This window comes from Chanos chanos, chromosome 14 (genome assembly GCF_902362185.1).
Source record: "Chanos chanos chromosome 14, fChaCha1.1, whole genome shotgun sequence".
NCBI lineage: Eukaryota > Metazoa > Chordata > Actinopteri > Gonorynchiformes > Chanidae > Chanos > Chanos chanos.
Genome location: NC_044508.1, coordinates 4,444,365 through 4,462,695, shown reverse-complemented (window position 1 = coordinate 4,462,695; position 18,331 = coordinate 4,444,365). Strand labels below are relative to the sequence as shown.

Sequence of the window (18,331 nt, the reverse complement as noted above, 5' to 3'; positions counted from 1 at the left end):
AGAAGAGAGAGAGAGAAGGAGATGAGTGAGTGAGAGATGAGAGAGAGAGAGAGAGAGAGAAGAGCGAGTGAGTGAGAGATGAGAGAGAGAGAGAGAGAGAGAGAGAAGAGCGAGTGAGTGAGAGATGAGAGAGAGAGAGAGAGAGAAGAGTGAGTGAGTGAGAGATGAGAGAGAGAGAGAGAGAGAAGGAGATGAGTGAGTGAGAGAGAGAGAGAGAGAGAGAGAGAGAAGAGTGAGTGAGAGATGAGAGAGAGAGAGAGAGAGAGAAGAGTGAGTGAGAGATGAGAGAGAGAGAGAGAGAGAGAGAGAGAAGAGTGAGTGAGAGATGAGTGAGAGAGAGAGAGAGAGAGAGAGAAGGAGATGAGTGAGTGAGAGATGAGAGAGAGAGAGAGAGAGAGAGAGAAGAGTGAGTGAGTGAGAGATGAGAGAGAGAGAGAGAGAGAGAGAGAAGAGCGAGTGTCCACAGGAGGGGTAAACTGTCTAGTTTTACAGTAATCCTTATTAAGAAGGGTCCGATTTACACACTCAGCATATTGTGACGGCAAAACCAACACTGGTGCAATGTGACAAACCAGATCACTGACTCTGTCCATGGCTTTGCATGTTACAAATAAATTGCTGAAAGATGTAAATTAACTCGCAGTTACCTCAGACTTACTGTTTAGTTGCCGAACATTACGTCGAGTCACGTACCGGGATTGGTCAGTAGGGGGCGCCACATACTTTTTTTTTTTTTTTCTCTAACCCCTTAAATACAGACTCGACTCAGCGGTAGCAAGAAGAAAAAAAAAAAATCAATTGCAGTGTGTCTGTTTTCAATCATTAAATGTCGTTTGTGTTCGGATAACGTGGAAGGATTATGTAGTTTAAGCCGTATCAGTTCCAGCACGCGTTGTTTAATTAATTATCATCTAATGTAGTCTCTCCCTGTGGGTTGGGCGATTGTGTGAAAGGAGAGAAAATGGAGATGGGTGGCATAAGGTGTTAAAGTATACTCGGGTTGATTGAATAACGGACTCCGCGATTTGGGACCGTAACAAGACACGACCTTACCCGGGAAAGCAGGCCTTTTGTGAAGGAGCTTCGTAACATTGACAGAAATTAGACCTGTCTGTGTGTCTCACTGTTGTTCACTTAAGAATGTTTTGTCCTCACGAGTTTTAAACACATTTATTTAAAAAAAAAAAAAAAACTAAGAACAACATGGATAGAGAGAGAGAGAGAGAGAGAGAGAGAGAGAGACGGTTGTACAAATGTGCACATGAAAATGTTTTACATACAATATATTTATACATACCTTATCACAAATAAAGATTGCTACAACTTTTGTAGATCAAACACTGCTCTTTCTGTCATTTTTGATTCAGTAACATCTCTTGTGTGTCGTAGTATAAAATAATATGGTACATATGGCCTGTTGAAAAAGATGCCATGCCATCAGTCCTAAGACAATGGAACCCTTTGAAAACATGGATCATCCCTCTCACTCCATATTTAACATCTCTCAGTGCGGGAATTCATTTGAAGCGCTCAAGTTAATGTAGGCCAGCGGCTTCCACACAATGGAGGGTAAATGTAGACGCTTCAGAAACATCTGTTACAGTCTGACTCCAGATCCGGCAGCTGCCTCGTCCGTTTGGTCCATTCTTTAAGATCTCCGAGTTTAAAAAAGAAAGAAAAAAAAAGAATAGGTGTGTTCTAAGTGGCCTCAGGCATTTCTAAGTCATTCACGAATTGTTTGGTGGTGAAGTCACTGGTAGGTAACGCAGGGGATGCTGTAGGTGCTTTCAGGTGTATCAGAACACCTCTCAAGAGGTCCACCTGATTAAATATACAACAGGCTCTGGTTGTCCGGCTGTCCCTCTCAGATCATCGAGCTTTCATTCGCGGAGAAACCTACAAACATTAAACAAAAAGATTCCATCGTCATTGTTTTTGTTCTTGTCAACCAAGGTTTGTTGGATACTAAAAAAAAAATAAGTAAATACATTTCAAACCCCAGTCAGCTCTTCAAACGAATGTGTTAAAACTCACCACCATCAAATGTCCGTTTTTGGCTTTATAGGCCATGGACTCCGGACCAGTGCTGAAGTCCACGTAGCTCTCTTTGCCTGCCTGGATGTCAAACTTAATGCTGAAAGATGATTGGACGTTACCTTGTTGTCATAACTGTGACATCATCAGCTAACCAAAATGTGTGATGTCAGATTTCCCTCACCTTCCCTGAACCACTTTGATGGCATTTTGCTTGTTCGCAATCACACTCAGTTTGGTCAGAGCTTCAAACAGATGATCACATTGCAGGACCATGTCCCCCTAAGAAATAAGAAATGTTAAACAGGACAGTCGGATGTAGATTTTAAACATTCCTATATGGGGCCTCTTGCTTTGTGTTCCTTTTACATTCATTTGGTTCTGGAACTGAACTGAATTTATGAAACCCCTAGAGGAGAACATCATGTCTGAGTACAGTAGTACTGGGGAAAAGGTGCACTCACCTTCTCTTTGGGGTTTTCACTGGTAACATGTAGGATTAGTATACTATCACCCAAATTACTCACTGATATACCTGAGGGCAGAAATACAGAGACCAATCAGTTTCAGGCTTCCAGGTGAACATACTGGACATAGATCATGTGGTATGTCAGTTTTGCAAAACACAATTATCAAGTTCATGTTGACTTCTGAATATAGGTGAGTTATGGCATTAATGTCAAAGTGAAATGACAGAATACATGAACACTGACAGTTTTCACTTTCTGACAGGCAGTTATGTTGGGCGTGGGAATGGTCACAACGTGGAAAAAAACCCCAAAACAAAACACCTGCGCTATTATTTTTAGACCCAAGGGTTTAAAAAACAGCACTCTCTCTCTCTCTCTGTGCTGTTGTCAGTTCTTGCATCTGGCCAGAGGGACATGACTGTGTTGTGTGGGTGGTGTCATCACCTTTGAGAGAGGCGTAAGTCACTCTCTGTTTGATCTTGGTTTCATCTGCCAGGTACAGAGCAGCCTGTGTTAGAATGAGTTGTCGCTCCCTGGGTTTAAACCCATTACGGTCATACTTCACTACAGGAACACTGTACTGCACGGAAAGAAGAAGAAGAGGAAGAAGAACAGGAAGATGATGGAAAAGAAAAAAGAGAGAAGGATGGGAAACAGACATATCTTGAGACATATGTGTGGTTTCTAGGCCTGACATGCATGGCTCCTCAAAAGCTAAAATGCTGTTTTCACAACTTAAGTCCTTCTGTAGAAGCACCCCTGTCGTACTTTGATTCTTTCAGGCCGGATCGTCTGTAGGATCCGCACGTTTATGTCTTGTTCACCTGTTCAACATACAAAAGGAGAGAAGTCATAAGCGTTCAGCCGTCTAAAACAAAATGTTTGAGTTATTTTAGGGGGAGTTTAATTGGACTGACTGATTCTGGTGTCCACAAATGGCACGCCAACACTCTGAGGATAGCTGTCCTTCTTCCCTTTGAAGATGACGCTCGTTATTCCTTTTAGTTCAAGCTGAGGAGAGGAACCACAACGCAAAATCAATGACAATTTATTATGAATTACATTAATCTGTTATACATCACTCATATACTCTGTTCTGATCCCAGTCATTTTATAGACTGAATTATAAAACCACATCATTTTATCTATCATACACACTTATATACCTATGTCTGTTTATATATATATATATATGAAAGATGATTACTTATGTTTCTAACAACTTTATATCATAACAGGGGTCTTATAGTGCATGTGTTCAAGATTACTGTATTTTTCCTATCATACGATGCCTTGAAAATGCATATGATGTTTGAAATATGAAAGTGGAGATCATCACCTTGCAAATATACTATTGTTGCAATTTTTGTAATGCTACACGTCTGATAAAGTACACCGGTCAGGACTGTGTATACGGTGTATTTCAGTGATGCCAATTTTAGTAATTTTGTTGCTGGATTTAGCAACTTTTCAGACTGGCAACTTTTTTTTTTTCCGAAAAAGCACTTAGCAAATGAATTCAGCTACTTTTAAAATTTATTTGGAACTTTGAGCAACTTTTGAAAAGTGACTCAACTCAAACGCTAAAATGCAGGCATTCTCCCTCTAAATGACACAAAACGACTTTCTCTGTCACACACTCAGTCACAACACACAGTCTGGCTGCCAGAGTGCATTGTGAGAGACGTCAGCCGTTAGAGACGGCTCAGCTCAATAGCTAGGCACAGGCGGCAGCAGCACGGGTAGCATGTTAGCTAACTACCAGTATGCTGCTAAAAACTATAATTGTTCAGAATGTATAGTTTTACTAGTTAATAAGAAAATAAATAAAATTTAGTTCAATAATGTGTAATGTGTAATTGTTCAGTAATTCAATGTGTTGTGTCTAAAAATGAAAATAACTGGTCATAAAAATGTGTTGTGTTTATATTACTTTTACAAATAAAAATATGAGATAATAAACAAGCACATCTAATCTAACAAATTTCAAATCATATTTTTCGCCAAGATGGCCAGTGAGTTTGAGTGACGTCATTGTGTAACTACGTAATTGTGTCATTGTGTAACTACAGTTTTTTACGTAATGACATCACAACGTCATTTAGCAACAAATCGACCTGCCTGTATCAACTTCCCCTGAAAATTAGTTGGCAACACTGGCGCTGTGTCTGAAACTGCTCACTACTCACTATATATAACCCTGTCTTGTGAAATCAGACAAGTCTTTACGGACCAATCAGATGCAGATGTTCTGGCGTTTGTTTATGTGACAGAGATAAAACAATACAAATATCCGGCGCATAATTATGTAGATAAACTCAGACAATGCTACCTGTCTAGGCGTGTGCAGAGGCGGTCCAGAACTGACATACCTGTGCTTTCCTTTGTGGAGTGATCCCTCGTACATACTTCCTAACCATTAAGCGGTAATGTAGTTTGCGCAGAATCTCTGAGGTCTAGACGGAGAAATGCTACGTTTAGAGATGCGTCGCGTCTCGTTCCGTTTTAACGAGCTGTACAGACAAACGCACACAGGTAAGATACCTCTGCCATCACTGGAGGAGGAGTGAGCCAGGTGGTTTTGTCCAAAACCGTTTTCGGTAGGTTGTCTCGTAGCCTGTTGAGATAGCTTTGTCTGACAAAGGCTAAGTATTCCGAGTTGTCCGTTGTTTTCGCCTGACCTCGTGTCATGTATCCTTTTATAAACCTAACCAGTGCAAAGGGGGGAAAAAAAGAGGATTAATCGCACTATCAAGTCTTTGATCTTCTCATCTCTCACGTCAGTTTCTACCTACTGTTTGATGACTTTGACCGCCCAAGCTCTCCGCTCTCTCTCTTTCCGCGCCTGTACCCCTCGCCAACACGTTTCGATTTTGGTGGCTGACGAGGAGAAAAGTTCATTCGATAAAAGCCCTCTGACGCCGAATCCAATGAAACAAACTCATTCAGAACATATACCAAATCACCCACAATGGGCTTTATAACTCACCAGCCTCTTTTTGTTTCCTGAATTCTCCTTTAGCTCTGTAACCTTTATACTTCGCCTGGATTCGTGTGGCTACAACATCAACATGATAACCGGTTAGCTTCAGCGCTGAGCTAAATTATGGCACATTTTACACATTTTACCTCTGTTACACGTACCCAGTTCGTGTTTACAGATCTCAAAAGCGTCTTCTGTCGCAAAGAGTGTCCTGGCATATCGTATGAATATCTTCGTCCTGAGAGAAGGAAAATTCAAAAACCAGCACACTCTAAGCGACGCGTGTTCACGTGTCTGTTTCGATAAAGGTGGCAGCTAACAAGAAACAACTGTGCAGCAGTTAAATTGGTGGGAGTGTTCAGCAGGATTTCCCAGTTAGCCAGATGACCTGTGCCAAAAGTCAAGACTGTCCAATGTGATTGGTTCTCAGCTGTTTTCTGATTGGACAGTTTTGGCTTTTTGCTCAAGTTATCCAGATAACTGAAAACTCCTACACCACGGAACATGCCCTACAAAGCCATGGTTGAGCAAAACAGGTTATTTTGTCTGATCCCCAGTCAGTTTGCTGTTTCACAGAGAAAGCAGTTAACCCATGTAAGCTGTCTCACCTGCCCATTTTGTACTCATCCGGCTGGTAACCCAGATGTTTGACCAGCTTCTCCACTCCATCAGCGGGCACACCCCTCCAGTGAGGCCAGGTCGCAGGGCAAAGGGGTTTGTACCTGTAGAGGATCATTTTACAACTGATTACTTCCTCTCAGATAAATCTACACCAGACCGGTCCTGGATCAAACGCAATGCTTACTTAAAGCGTTTGAATGATTCTCTATCCTAACAGCATCATTAGGCCTGTATCACCCAACTTGTTCCAATATAACTTGTACCCTTGTCTCTTTGGGAATAAATCTGAATTTCACTGGCTGTTGATGACGAAAAAGGGTTTGATTGCTCATAACATTGATCTGAAGTTTCTCAGTGAAGCATGGTCCTCACAGCACTTTCATATCATTGAGACAGAAAAGGAAACTAGGAAACTAGGGAGAGTGTACAGTAAACTAAATTGGGACACAGCCCAAGTACTAGACTTATTATTTTATGGGCAGTTTTAGGCGTCACTGGATGTCCTACCTCTTCAGAAAGACCTCATATCTCCTTCGATACGCAAAGCCAGCCCGGCGGACTCTCAGGTGCTCCATCAAACCCAAATATTTCACCTGGTGCCTTACCAGAACATCATCAAACTTTCCTTTGGTTAAAAAAAAAATACAAAGAGATAGGGCTATGAACCATGTCCATGTGTCTTCATGTAAAAATAGTCTCCCCTAGTAGAGCAGAGATGTAGCCTACTAGAGATGATACACTGACCATTAGAAACATAAAAATGGTAAAATCTGAACTTTTTTCAGTGTAATTATCAGTATCTTCTCCAGTTGTGGAATGTTCTATAAGTTTCCATTTCCAATATGTGCTAAACCATATAAAACCTTGAAGTGATTGGTTAAGTTTTTTTTTTCTTCAGATGGAACCGTGGGATGGGTTTGGGCTTCTTTACCTAACCTGTCACTCTGTGTTATGTGGTGATACTGGCTTTGAGGGTCTCACCTGGCTGCTTGTTTTCATTAGACTTGAGGCAGCGAACATACCACGGCTCTTTAGACATGAGGATCTCTGTGAGACCCAGAAGACTGTTCTTAAACTGGGTGGCAACCTGTGGACCAGTTCAGTTCGGTTCAGTAGCCATTCAGTTCTTTTCAGTGAGCGTGGCAGCGTTCCACATGGAAAGGCTGAAGACTGAAAAACAATACTGAAGGGAGAGCAGGAAATAAAGATAGAGCTCACCGTCTCTGGTCTCTTCCTGCTGTCAGGCTCTAAGGACGAGAAACACTGTTTGACTATGGCATTCTGGGACTGCCGCATCACCTGTTAGACGCACACACACACACACACACACAGAGGGATACTCAAGACTTGTCAAACTAATTTACTACCACCTGCTGTATAATTTACAGTAAGTCTGCTGGAAGGTTAATAATTAAGGAACCAACTGGAGAAGATAACTCTTCCCTCTTTTCACCCGCTCTAAGTACAAGCTGTCATCGGAAACCTCTTCACTTACGTCTTTAATGTTTCGGTACAAAAGATCGTTGTTTTTGTCGATGAAGCCTGTGAGTAAACAAGAAAAGAAAAACACACCACACGTCATGACACGACGTGACATGGAACGATCCGGAAAAGCCTGTTTAAGAACAGCCTGAAGATCGAATATAACGTATCCATAACGATTAGCCGTGAAAGGAAAAGCAGGCCTCTTGTGTTGGATAATCCTGTCAGGTGGTGTCTCTTACCCACGACGCAGTAGGTGACCTCCCCAGCGTAGTGTAACAGTCGAAAATCCCCTCTCTCCAGAGTCTTACGGGTCTTCTTGTCAGCCAGCTTATGTCTGTCATGTCACAGACCGAATCAAACAGGACTTTAGAGGGAATGACACACGACAGATCAGAGCATATATATATATGTGTATGTGTGTATGCGTGTTTGTGTGTGTGCGTGTATATGTGTATCTATAGGGCTGTGGTGTGATGAATTGAGTTCAAATTGTCTTATGTTGTGCACCGTTGGTGAAGCTACTTTGGAGCATATATATTCCTGTGAATATTTTCATTATTTGAATGTTTTTGAATTTTATCAGATGCTCATATTGTTTGAATGTCCAATTTTAGCGGATAAGGGTATTGTTTGCAATGTGAATGTATTGTATGTTATCCCCTGTGTACAGATAGATGCTTGTGTTCAATACCCAAACAATGCATTCAGTTCAGGTGAATCATAGATAGGATAAAGGGCAATTTAAAACTGATTGGATCATCCTGTTAGTACAGAGACATCTTTTGGAAACAGTTTTTTAAAAGTACATAAATTGTAACAAGTCACACAGTGCAGCCCTATTCACGACGGTCACTTCAGGTAAGGAAGAAACGAGGACGGCACGAGGGATCAGGTCGCAGTATCGTATTTATTTCGCTGTAGTTTGAAAAACGGTCGAGAATTTAGTTGATCGACAAGGCACTGTCCTAGTACTCCTATGTGACTCCTTTATCTTGTGTCCTCATGCTCTCCCTGCCCAGTAATGGCAACAGGCCCATTCATTAAATACAGTACATACAAGTTGGTTTCTGATCTGCACGTCCCTAAATGCCCAGAGGAAGAAAAAAAGAAAGAAAAGAAGACTCACGTGACAAAATGAGGATGATTTCCCATTTTCTCCTCCAGTTTCTCCAGAAAGGTGAGATCAGTGGCGCTTCCTGGTCTCAGACACTCTTCATCCTGTTTGGCAAAAACCACACACGCCCACGGTTTTACCGCAGAGCATTTTCAGGCGCTACACAAACAAGGTTACTCTTCTTGGCCTTTGTTCCCTACCAGCACTGAAATAATCCCTCTGTGTTTCTCCTCCACCAGATCACAGATGATTTTGTTGTTGAAGAATTGTACTGGTTCCCACTACACACACACACACGCACACACACACACACACACACAGAGGGAGAGAGTGAATGAAATGATAACAATACCACTTAAATTTAAGAGATGAAAGAATCTTCCACCCAGTATGGTTTGGAATGGCATTTTCATTGAGTTTTCATTCCAAAATAGAAATTGTGTATTAGCTGTCAGCTGCTTTAAAAATAACTGGTTTTACTTTGTGATCACACTGAACTGTATAATGTAATATGCATTGGACAGATAGAATTATGTTATGTTTATCTAAAAGAGCAACACTTGCGCTGAGTGGGACAAAAATCCTACATAGATCAGTTGTATTTTTTTGGACTGAAGAAGTGATCAGGGGGATAAACATTACTTCTTGTTCCACTCTTCCCTGTGTGATTTTCTTTTTCTGCTGGGTTGTTTTTGAAGTAGTCAGAGAGAGAAAGAGAGAGAGAGAGAGAGGGACAGAGAGAGACACAAACAGAGAGGGAGAGAGACAGAGAGAGACACAGAGAGAGAGAGAGGGACAGAGAGAGACACAGAGAGAGAGAGAGAGACAAACAGAGAGGGAGAGAGACAGAGAGAGAGGGACAGAGAGAGACACAGAGAGAGAGAGAGGGACAGAGAGAGAGAAAGGGACAGAGAGAGAGAAAGAGGGACAGAGAGACACAAACAGAGAGGGACAGAGACAGAGAGAGAGGGACAGTGAGAGACACAGAGAGAGAGAGACACACAAACAGAGAGGGACAGAGACAGAGAGAGACACAGAGAGAGAGAGAGGGACAGAGAGAGAGAAAGGGACAGAGAGAGAGAGAGAGGGAGGGAGAGGTGGTACATCAGAGAGGACAGAGAGAGAGAACATCTTTACCTCAATTCCCTCAGCTTCATACTCCTCCTGCTCGGCCTTCAGCGTCAGCTGGATGAAGAGCTGCTGCAGCTTCTCATTGCAGTAGTTTATGCAAAACTGCTCAAAACTGACACACACGCACACACACACACACACACACACACACACACACACGTACATACACATAAATGTAACTGCTGCTAACCGTTGAACATGATCTTAACTGGTCCCAGTGTGTCAGGTTGTTGAGGTTGTAAAACAATATGCATGTACAAGGTGAACTCTGGTGTCATATGCAGGCAAATGGAAAACATGTCGCTGTAAGTGGATCAGTGGATCATATTTCATTTGAAAAGTGATTATGAGATCTTTTGAAGGAAGTGGTAATAAAAAAAAAACAGCATCGCAGCCAGCATGTGTTATGCTTGTTGGAAAAGAAAACACACACATGTTTACACTATCTGTGTAACTGAAGCATTAACTGCACAGTAACGGGCAGAGTAATATAATGTTTTTTTTTATTGTGCTGTGCAGCTCGGCAAATGAATTGGCCCCCGAGATAGGAACAACTTATTGAAATAAATTTGCAGATGAAGGAAGATAGGGTGAGGGACTGTTCAAACCTGTTTACGAAGAAAACCTCAAAGCCGTAGATGTCAAGCAATCCAATGACTGTCTTTCTGGTTGAGTCCTACATATTGGATGACAAATGAATGCTATTTCGTAAAAGAGACTCGTTCACTTCATCTTGTTCTTTTTTGTTTTGTTTTTTTATTTTCTTTCTTCAGAGCTTGGTCTGTACACTATAAAGACATGAAACTGTTTTGTACTGAACCCACTCATTTGTCTCCATTGCTATAGTTGTAATGTGGTTACTGGTAATTACCCCCAGTTTTGTTTTTCTCAGATATGAAATATCTTCTCTCTAAAGTCGCTAAACTTGGTTTGTCATGATCATTTGTGTGGCTTGCGCTTAAAAGGATTAAAAACGCAATTTTCAGTGTAACCATAATACCTATGAGTGATGGTTATTGTACATAATAACTGTGTAGCTACACGTCATTATTTTTTACAGATATTAATTATCCCAACCCCATCACGCTACACTGACGATGCTGTGTTCTCTAGTCTGACAAATAGCTGGACCAATATGTATGCAGAAGTTGCATGATATTAATTTGTGTAAGCACTATATTGGTAATATAGTAATATATCATAATATATCACACAAAACCACATCAATGTCATTTCACACTATACATGTAAAATTGGACCAGAAATTGTCTGCACCTGATTCTCGATGGACTCGTTGATCCGGTTGACCAGCCATGTGAAGGTCCGTCCGTAGATGGCTTTGGCCAGGGCGTCTCTGGCATAAATGGCATGGTCTACTGTGAACGGCGTCAATACCTGGCGGACCGCGGTGGAATAATTTTAATACTGTGCTCTTCTGAAATAATCCATAATAAATATAAACTCAGCTATAACTGTAACTAATAAAATGCAGTTGCCGGTATTCTGTTATTATATGCAGAGAACTGTGAGTGTATGAAGATGCATTCTGAAAACAATGTGCTGCTTCTCTTCCTTTTTTTGCGATTTGACTTCAGTGTAACTTTCAATGCTCTGATCAAACTTTTTAAGACCAAAGGCCCTCATTTTTTCACAGTTGTCGCAGATAGACTTGTTGGCTGTCCCGTTATCTCAAATATTCTACCTGATTCGCTCACTGTAGAGGCTTTCAGAGGAGTGTTAATGAAGTTGTACCACACCCCTTGACCCTAAAGTTTACCTCCTCTGATTTGGCCTCGATCTTCCTGTAGGTCAACGCCTCCTGAAGCACCTGCACATGGACTCCCAACAACTGGACAAATAAATAAGAGAGATTAGTACACAGGCAAATATTATCATTCAATATCTGTCTGTCAAGCACAGCTTAGTGAAAGACATGATAAGTCATTATCCTTGAGTACAAATGGTACAGTTTTATAAGACCTGTCGTCACCTTAGATACCCATCGTAGTTCAGCGTTGGAATTCATGGAGGCGTGATTGTTTTTGTCCACGTCAAACTGGACATTACCCAAGTGGAGAACACTGGCGATGACTCCGAACAGGTACTGCAGGTGAGGAAGATGTGCATTAATCCGAACATGTTCCTACTCATGCAGACACACACACACACACGCCTGTGCTGTTTTAGCGGAGCACCTCCCCACCTGAATGTCACTCTCGTCAAAGTGGATGACTGAGAGGGCGTTTCTGACGGTCTTCCAGTCGTTTTTATCGTTAATGGAGCTCACGTTGGCACACTCTCCCTGCAAAAAGGCATGAAATTACCTCAGTTTGTTGGACCAACCCAAAATAAACACACTGACAGATTCATGACGAACGTTATATGCTCTGTAATTGATTGGGTTTTTTTTTTTTTTTTTGTGCGTTCAAACCCCAAATATAACATCTCCCTGTTACTGCGAGCGTGGGCAAGGCCCCGCCCACCTCAGGGTCACGTGCTGTATAAAGTAACAATGTTAGCTTGCTCTGAAAAAAAAAAACATCGGGCTCTGTAAATATGACGTGTTATGATTGATGATGCACAATGCAAATGTAAGAATGATCCCTGTCAGATACACAAAATAAATATATGATACAACATTTGTCATTTCTTATCAGAAAATAAATTATGGGCAGTAAAATGAAGAAATAATTGTTTCATCAAGTCCACTGATAAAAAAAAAAAAATAGAAAAAATACTCAGTTATGCTTCAGTATAGTCCAGACATTATGACCCCTTTACCCTGCCAGAACAATGGTTTTACGTTGCATGTGAAATCCTGTAAAGCTCCTTTGTGACAGTGTCTATTGTGAAAAGTGCCACACAGATAAAATAGAATAGAATAGAATTGAGTTGAACTGAATTGCAGATTCCATGTCACTTTTCCATGTGAATCACTCTCACGGACACACCGTAAAACACTTAAGCATTCCTACGTAACGTAAAAATTACTCTAGTGTCTTTGCTCATACCTGCATCAGGTAATTGTAATGCTTGCAGTCTCTCTCCAAACCCAGCTGATGCAACAGATCATCTTCTCCTCCCTCCACCAGCTGGTAAAAGATGTGAAAATTTCTCTCCCCGTGGTTCTGATGGACCACTCTGGACTTCTCCAGAAGATAGCTTAGTATGTGACCCCCTACAGCGTCTCCCTGTGGACAGGCATTATATGAAACTAACACACAGAGTCAGTTCCTTTCTATCTGTGAGAGTGAGCGTGCTGATCTAGGATCAGTTTTTTTGATTTTCATATTCCTAATAAAACCAATTACAAATATAGTTACAATTACATCCTAAATCAGCGCTCGCAGTCTGGGATGCTTGATACTTCCAGGGCCCTGATCCTCTTAACATTCATTCCTTACCTGGCTGTCAAACTGAATGTCCATATACTTCCCAAAACGACTGGAGTTGTCGTTCTTTAATGTTTTGGCATTTCCAAAAGCCTGTTGAGAAATCAAACGTGAAAGAAAGAAAGAAACTACGCAGAGATCAACATGATACTTTTCCAGCAAATAAGTTAAGCCTCCGTGATTGCACACACACTGTGAACAGCAAGCAGTGAATTTGTCTCTGCATTTAACCCATCCAACACACCAGTAGTGAACACACAACAGACGCAGGAGCAGTGGGCAGCATTCCTCTGCGCCCACGGAGCATTACGGTTAAGTGCCTTGCTCAAGCGCACACAGCCGTGGATGTTGGGCCTGGGAATCAAACCAGCAACCCTCTGGCCACAAGCCTGGTTCTCTAACCTTTAGACCACACTCAACACTAAGATCTCACTACATTTGTGATTGACTTTTGGAATTTGACCATAAAAGGATTTCCTGACCTCCAGGACTGGGTTGGACACTAGCATGCGGTCTCTCACAGTGTCCAGTAGAGTTGTGCTGGGGCAGCTCACAGCGTAATACTGTAGGATCTTCTTAGACGCCTCTGTCTTGCCTGCTCCGCTCTCGCCAGAGATCAGGATGAAGTGGTTATTGGCCTCTGCTAGCATGGTATGATAAGCGTTGTCCGCAAGTGCGTAACTGAGGATCGCAGGAAAACAAACAAACAAATAAAACAAACAGTGAAGCAACTGAACAAGTAAGCGAACCTTGTATTATTAGGATGTGTGATTAAAAACAGCAAGTTGTTCACTGAGTTACAACAGGCTTAAGTGAGACTCTTCAGGAGTGTCAAAGATACTCACCAACATAAACACTGTAACCCTAGTGGCAATGTCACAAATACATACGTACGGCCACACAGTAGGTACTTTGTTATTTTTTAAGGGGGGGGGGGGGGGGGGGGGGGGTGGCCCAATGGTCACTGACACGACTCTATAGAGTATATAGGGTGATGGCAAGTTAATGAGGGGGATGCATTTTGGTCGTTTTGCTGACAAGGGGGACAGGATCCCCCCTCATCTCCATACAAATTACCAACTGCTCTCACATTTGTGAATAAAGATCAAATGAAAAATCTTGAAGAGACCATCTATCTAAAATATGGACGTGAGAGATGATACTCACATATGAGGAGGGAGCTCATAGAAGTTCACGCCCATGTAGAGATCCATCTGCTTCTTGTTGTAAATGTCCAGTTCTTTGTATGGATTGACGGACACCAACAGAGTCCCTATGTAGGTCTAAAAATGATTTGAAACGCGATCTAAAAGGTGATGTAATGTGAGACCTTTTTCATTTTGTAAATCCACAACAGCCTTAAATAAGGCAGGGAACATAGGACAAGTCTAACAGGTCTAAAGCAAACATCTGGCTCTTTAAAAACAATGTACCTTCAGAGGTGAACTACAAAGCTGTGAAATAGCTTAGCTTTGTCCAAAAATGGACCGTCCATGTAAAAGGACAGATCTTAAAATGACTTGGTGAGCATCTCCCCCCAACAACGCTAGAGACCTTATGTCATGTTCTCTGACTAATCTGAAGCAAGTGTGTGTGAACTTATGAGTGACTGTCATCATTGAGCCTAACTGCAATGCTTATCACAGACTTTAACGGTCAAATGTTGAGGCTGCCATCGCTTCCATGGAAACCACTGTTGAGAGAAGGAAAAATTTCCCGGCTTACGTATATGAGATCCTCCGTAAACCGCTTCTTCAGGTTGTCCATGAACGCTGTCTCACTCGTGTGGGGGTCCAGGAGCACAAAGTCCTGGATCCCAACCCGGTCCCTGGCTGTCAAAGCCCCTTCCATGTCCAGCTGGCCCAGTTTACTGCGAGACTTTTTATTCTGTTAACCAGAATACAACAGCAGAACATCACTGACCGCATCTGAACAAGTCCTGGGGTGCCAAGATCAGCCAGTCTTCACAGGAAAATTAAAAATGTTTACGATGAAATCCCAAAAGCTGGACAACTCTAAAGTAACAAGATTTTCAATCAAAAAAAAAAAAAAAAAAGCTTATAAAGCTATACTGCATTGAAATAAAATCACAGAAAATTTGACTTGATAGTTTGAGCTACTTTATTTCTTTTCATAACATTTTCAGGTTTACAGCACAATTATTTGAAATGAAACCATTTCTCTGAGTAGGAGTTACATGTCTTAGTCAGGGGTGGACAGTAATGAAATACATTTAGTTGAGTACTGTACTTAAGTACATATTTCGAGTATCTGTACTTTACTTGAGTATCATTTTTTCTGGAAACTTATGACTTTTACTCCACTACATTTGAAAGACAAATATTGTACTTTTGACTCCACTACATTTCTATGAGGGTTCCATGGTCAGTTTCTCATCTCTGCTTTTCTACACACTGAACTTGTATACTTGCTTTATCATGATGATGATGATGATGATGAAGAAAAAGATTATAATGAAAAACTATAATTGTATCTGATTTACAGAACACACACAAAAACACCACACACACACACACACACACACACACACACACACACTGCCAAGGCTGAGTCAGAGCACTGCCGTGCTGTTTTGTGGGGGTGGGGTAGGGGTAGGGGTGTTAAGATAAAAAAAAAAAATGAAAATGACAATGATGTCCTTTCGTCGATTCAACTGTGTTTCTATAGGCTTTGTAACATATTCCACAAGCTTTTTATCCTACAGGTTCTGCGGGCAAGTCAGTGCATTTAGTAGGTTGTTTCAGAGTCATTAGGCTCTGTAAATGCATTGTGGCAACAATACAACAATGCATTCACATTAAAAAGAAAATGTACTTTTGAATACTTAAGTATTTTAAAAGCAAGTAGTCCAGTACTTTAACTCAAGTAAAAATTTGATTGAACAACTTTCACTTGTTGAATTGGAGTCATATTTGACCAGGATTATCTATACTTTGACTCAAGTGATGGAACTGTGTACTTTGTCCACCTCTGGTCTTAGTTAACATGTCGTTCTGAAATTCTATGCAGTAACAACATTAAGAATCTCAGTGCTAAACTGAACAGCGGTCATCCGAGCATTCAGTGCCCCACTGACACGCTACTTAGTACAGGATAATACCTCTCTCTCTCTCTCTCTCTCTCTCTCTCTCTCTCTCTCTCTGAGAGTCTTTGCTTTGGTAATAAGATATTATCTGTGATGAGAAGGCTCCATAGCTCTTCAGTCTATGATTGACACACCACCTTGTTCTCGGGAAGCCGCTGAAGCCGAGACTCTCGTGACTGGATATATGCCCGCAGGACATATCAGATGGCATTTCTGTTCGCTGCACGTTAAACACAGACAGACTGGCACGTCCTTAGCACTGTGCCAGCGTCTGGCCCGTGCCCGTCCTGACGAGAGCTCCATGCGGCGTCTGCATGTGTTGCCCCATTAGGGTCGGCTGTCCAAAATACGCAAACACACCTGCTGACGTGCAAGCAGATTGTCCTTATGATCAATATGCTGATGTTAAAAGCCCACAATAAGGCTAACCTGTAGGTTTTTGTTGGATTATAGCCTACGTTAGAATGTTTTTTTTGGGGGGGGGGGTAAATTACCATTTGTGCATATACCGATTTTGAATTGCTATTAGTAATGATATGTTTTAAATTGGCTCTGAGTTTTACAGTTTTCATGTCAGTAACAAAGGTCCATGCGCAATAGAATAATAAATATCTTTCGGTCTGAATCCCACATACTTAGACAAACAGATCATGTTACGAGTATACCATTAGGCTACCACAGAAGCAAAAAAGAAAACCCCTACAATAAAACATTTTACTGGCATTTAAAGAATAGATAAGGAAAAGGCCCAACAGCTGTTTATATAACACAGGAAATTTGACTAAGAGAAAACTTTGTGCACATTGATTTATGGGAAATATTGTAATTAGGTTTGATTCTTTAACTACAACAGTTTGTGGTCTCAAAAGGGACTTTCCCCCCACAACACCAATGTTTATACAACTCCTCAGGTCTTTTTTTTTTTTTGTCTTTTTACTTTGAATAGAAAGGATTATTTTACTTTCAAATTTGCAATGCAGGAAAATAAAACATGGAAAATCTATCCTCTAACTAAAAGCATTAAAAAAAAGGCTCTCCTGCCACTCCCTGTTTCCCCTCATAGACCTCATTAGCTTTGGGAGAAACAGAGAGAGAGAGAGAGAGAGAGAGAGAGAGGCCACTATTTTTTTTTTCTTTTCTTTTCTTTTTTTTTTTTTGCCTGAGATATTCCAAAAAAGACGATGTTGGACAATGAAAAAGCTTTTAAAATGCAGTCTACATTCCATTACACATATTCCCTCAGTATATCCATTCAGTAATTATTCATTAGAAAACATTTAACGTCACAATGAATTTCACACTGGCCAGTCGCCACACAATGGAAGAGATTTGGCCTATTTGGGGTCGGAGGAGCTGGTTTGGATGAAGAGGGGAACGGGAGGAGGGGGAGGGGGGCATTCGGAGAGCTCGATGGAGGGAGAGAAGGAAGGAAAGAGGGAGGGGTTGTCACTGTGTTTGTGTGATCTGAGAACCCCCTCTCCAAAAAGCGGGGCCTTCTTGAGACAACGGGGACAGACTAAATAGTGCTGTAACGGTCCCCTTCTTGCTGACACCCTTATAGTGTGGCCCCGGGCACAAACAATAGCCACTTGTTCTGAGTCAGCCCAAGGCCCGGGAGTATGGATTTTAGCGCTCCGCTTAGGCCGAGGAGCACCAAGGAAGGGTTTAGGAGGAGGAGGAGGAGGAGGAGGAGGAGGGTGGTGGAAAGCGGAGGGGTGGGGTCTCCTTGTCGGATGGGAGATTTTCTTACCACCTGTCGGACCATTAAAAAAAAAAAAATCTTATCCACCCTCCAGTAGCCCCCACCCTAAAACACACCTCCCAAACCTCTCCAGAATGGTCTCCACGCTTCCTTGATTTCATGTCCCAAACTACCCACCCCACCCCCCACCCCAAAAAGAGCACAACCCCTCTCCCTCCTCATGCTAACCCCTCGCTCTGAAAGCCAGGGACACAGGTGAACAATATCATTGAAAGTCTCTTATTTGAGATGCC

The 18,331-nt window shown here is 41.7% G+C and overlaps 1 protein-coding gene across 1 annotated transcript in view; it reads right to left on the bottom strand.

The window, feature by feature from the left end:
• Positions 1 to 1,869: 1,869 nt before the first annotated feature.
• myo1ha (myosin IHa) overlaps positions 1,870 to 18,331 on the bottom strand; it is a 28,695-nt gene continuing 12,233 nt past the window's right edge. The window contains exons 2-32 of the mRNA XM_030791018.1: positions 14,956 to 15,148; positions 14,398 to 14,513; positions 13,713 to 13,911; positions 13,243 to 13,323; positions 12,850 to 13,029; positions 12,042 to 12,140; positions 11,829 to 11,942; positions 11,616 to 11,687; positions 11,114 to 11,233; positions 10,447 to 10,514; positions 9,845 to 9,950; positions 8,908 to 8,988; positions 8,720 to 8,811; positions 7,833 to 7,927; positions 7,604 to 7,650; positions 7,327 to 7,407; positions 7,090 to 7,195; positions 6,616 to 6,733; positions 6,096 to 6,209; positions 5,649 to 5,725; positions 5,494 to 5,562; positions 5,300 to 5,384; positions 5,049 to 5,211; positions 4,877 to 4,960; positions 3,422 to 3,515; positions 3,273 to 3,328; positions 2,949 to 3,084; positions 2,499 to 2,569; positions 2,219 to 2,316; positions 2,035 to 2,134; positions 1,870 to 1,896 (exon numbers count right to left, since the gene is read on the bottom strand). Coding sequence (XP_030646878.1) covers positions 1,870 to 1,896; positions 2,035 to 2,134; positions 2,219 to 2,316; positions 2,499 to 2,569; positions 2,949 to 3,084; positions 3,273 to 3,328; positions 3,422 to 3,515; positions 4,877 to 4,960; positions 5,049 to 5,211; positions 5,300 to 5,384; positions 5,494 to 5,562; positions 5,649 to 5,725; positions 6,096 to 6,209; positions 6,616 to 6,733; positions 7,090 to 7,195; positions 7,327 to 7,407; positions 7,604 to 7,650; positions 7,833 to 7,927; positions 8,720 to 8,811; positions 8,908 to 8,988; positions 9,845 to 9,950; positions 10,447 to 10,514; positions 11,114 to 11,233; positions 11,616 to 11,687; positions 11,829 to 11,942; positions 12,042 to 12,140; positions 12,850 to 13,029; positions 13,243 to 13,323; positions 13,713 to 13,911; positions 14,398 to 14,513; positions 14,956 to 15,081 — 3,075 coding nt within the window. The 5' untranslated portion in view covers positions 15,082 to 15,148. The remainder of the gene's footprint in view (positions 1,897 to 2,034; positions 2,135 to 2,218; positions 2,317 to 2,498; positions 2,570 to 2,948; positions 3,085 to 3,272; positions 3,329 to 3,421; positions 3,516 to 4,876; positions 4,961 to 5,048; positions 5,212 to 5,299; positions 5,385 to 5,493; positions 5,563 to 5,648; positions 5,726 to 6,095; positions 6,210 to 6,615; positions 6,734 to 7,089; positions 7,196 to 7,326; positions 7,408 to 7,603; positions 7,651 to 7,832; positions 7,928 to 8,719; positions 8,812 to 8,907; positions 8,989 to 9,844; positions 9,951 to 10,446; positions 10,515 to 11,113; positions 11,234 to 11,615; positions 11,688 to 11,828; positions 11,943 to 12,041; positions 12,141 to 12,849; positions 13,030 to 13,242; positions 13,324 to 13,712; positions 13,912 to 14,397; positions 14,514 to 14,955; positions 15,149 to 18,331) is intronic.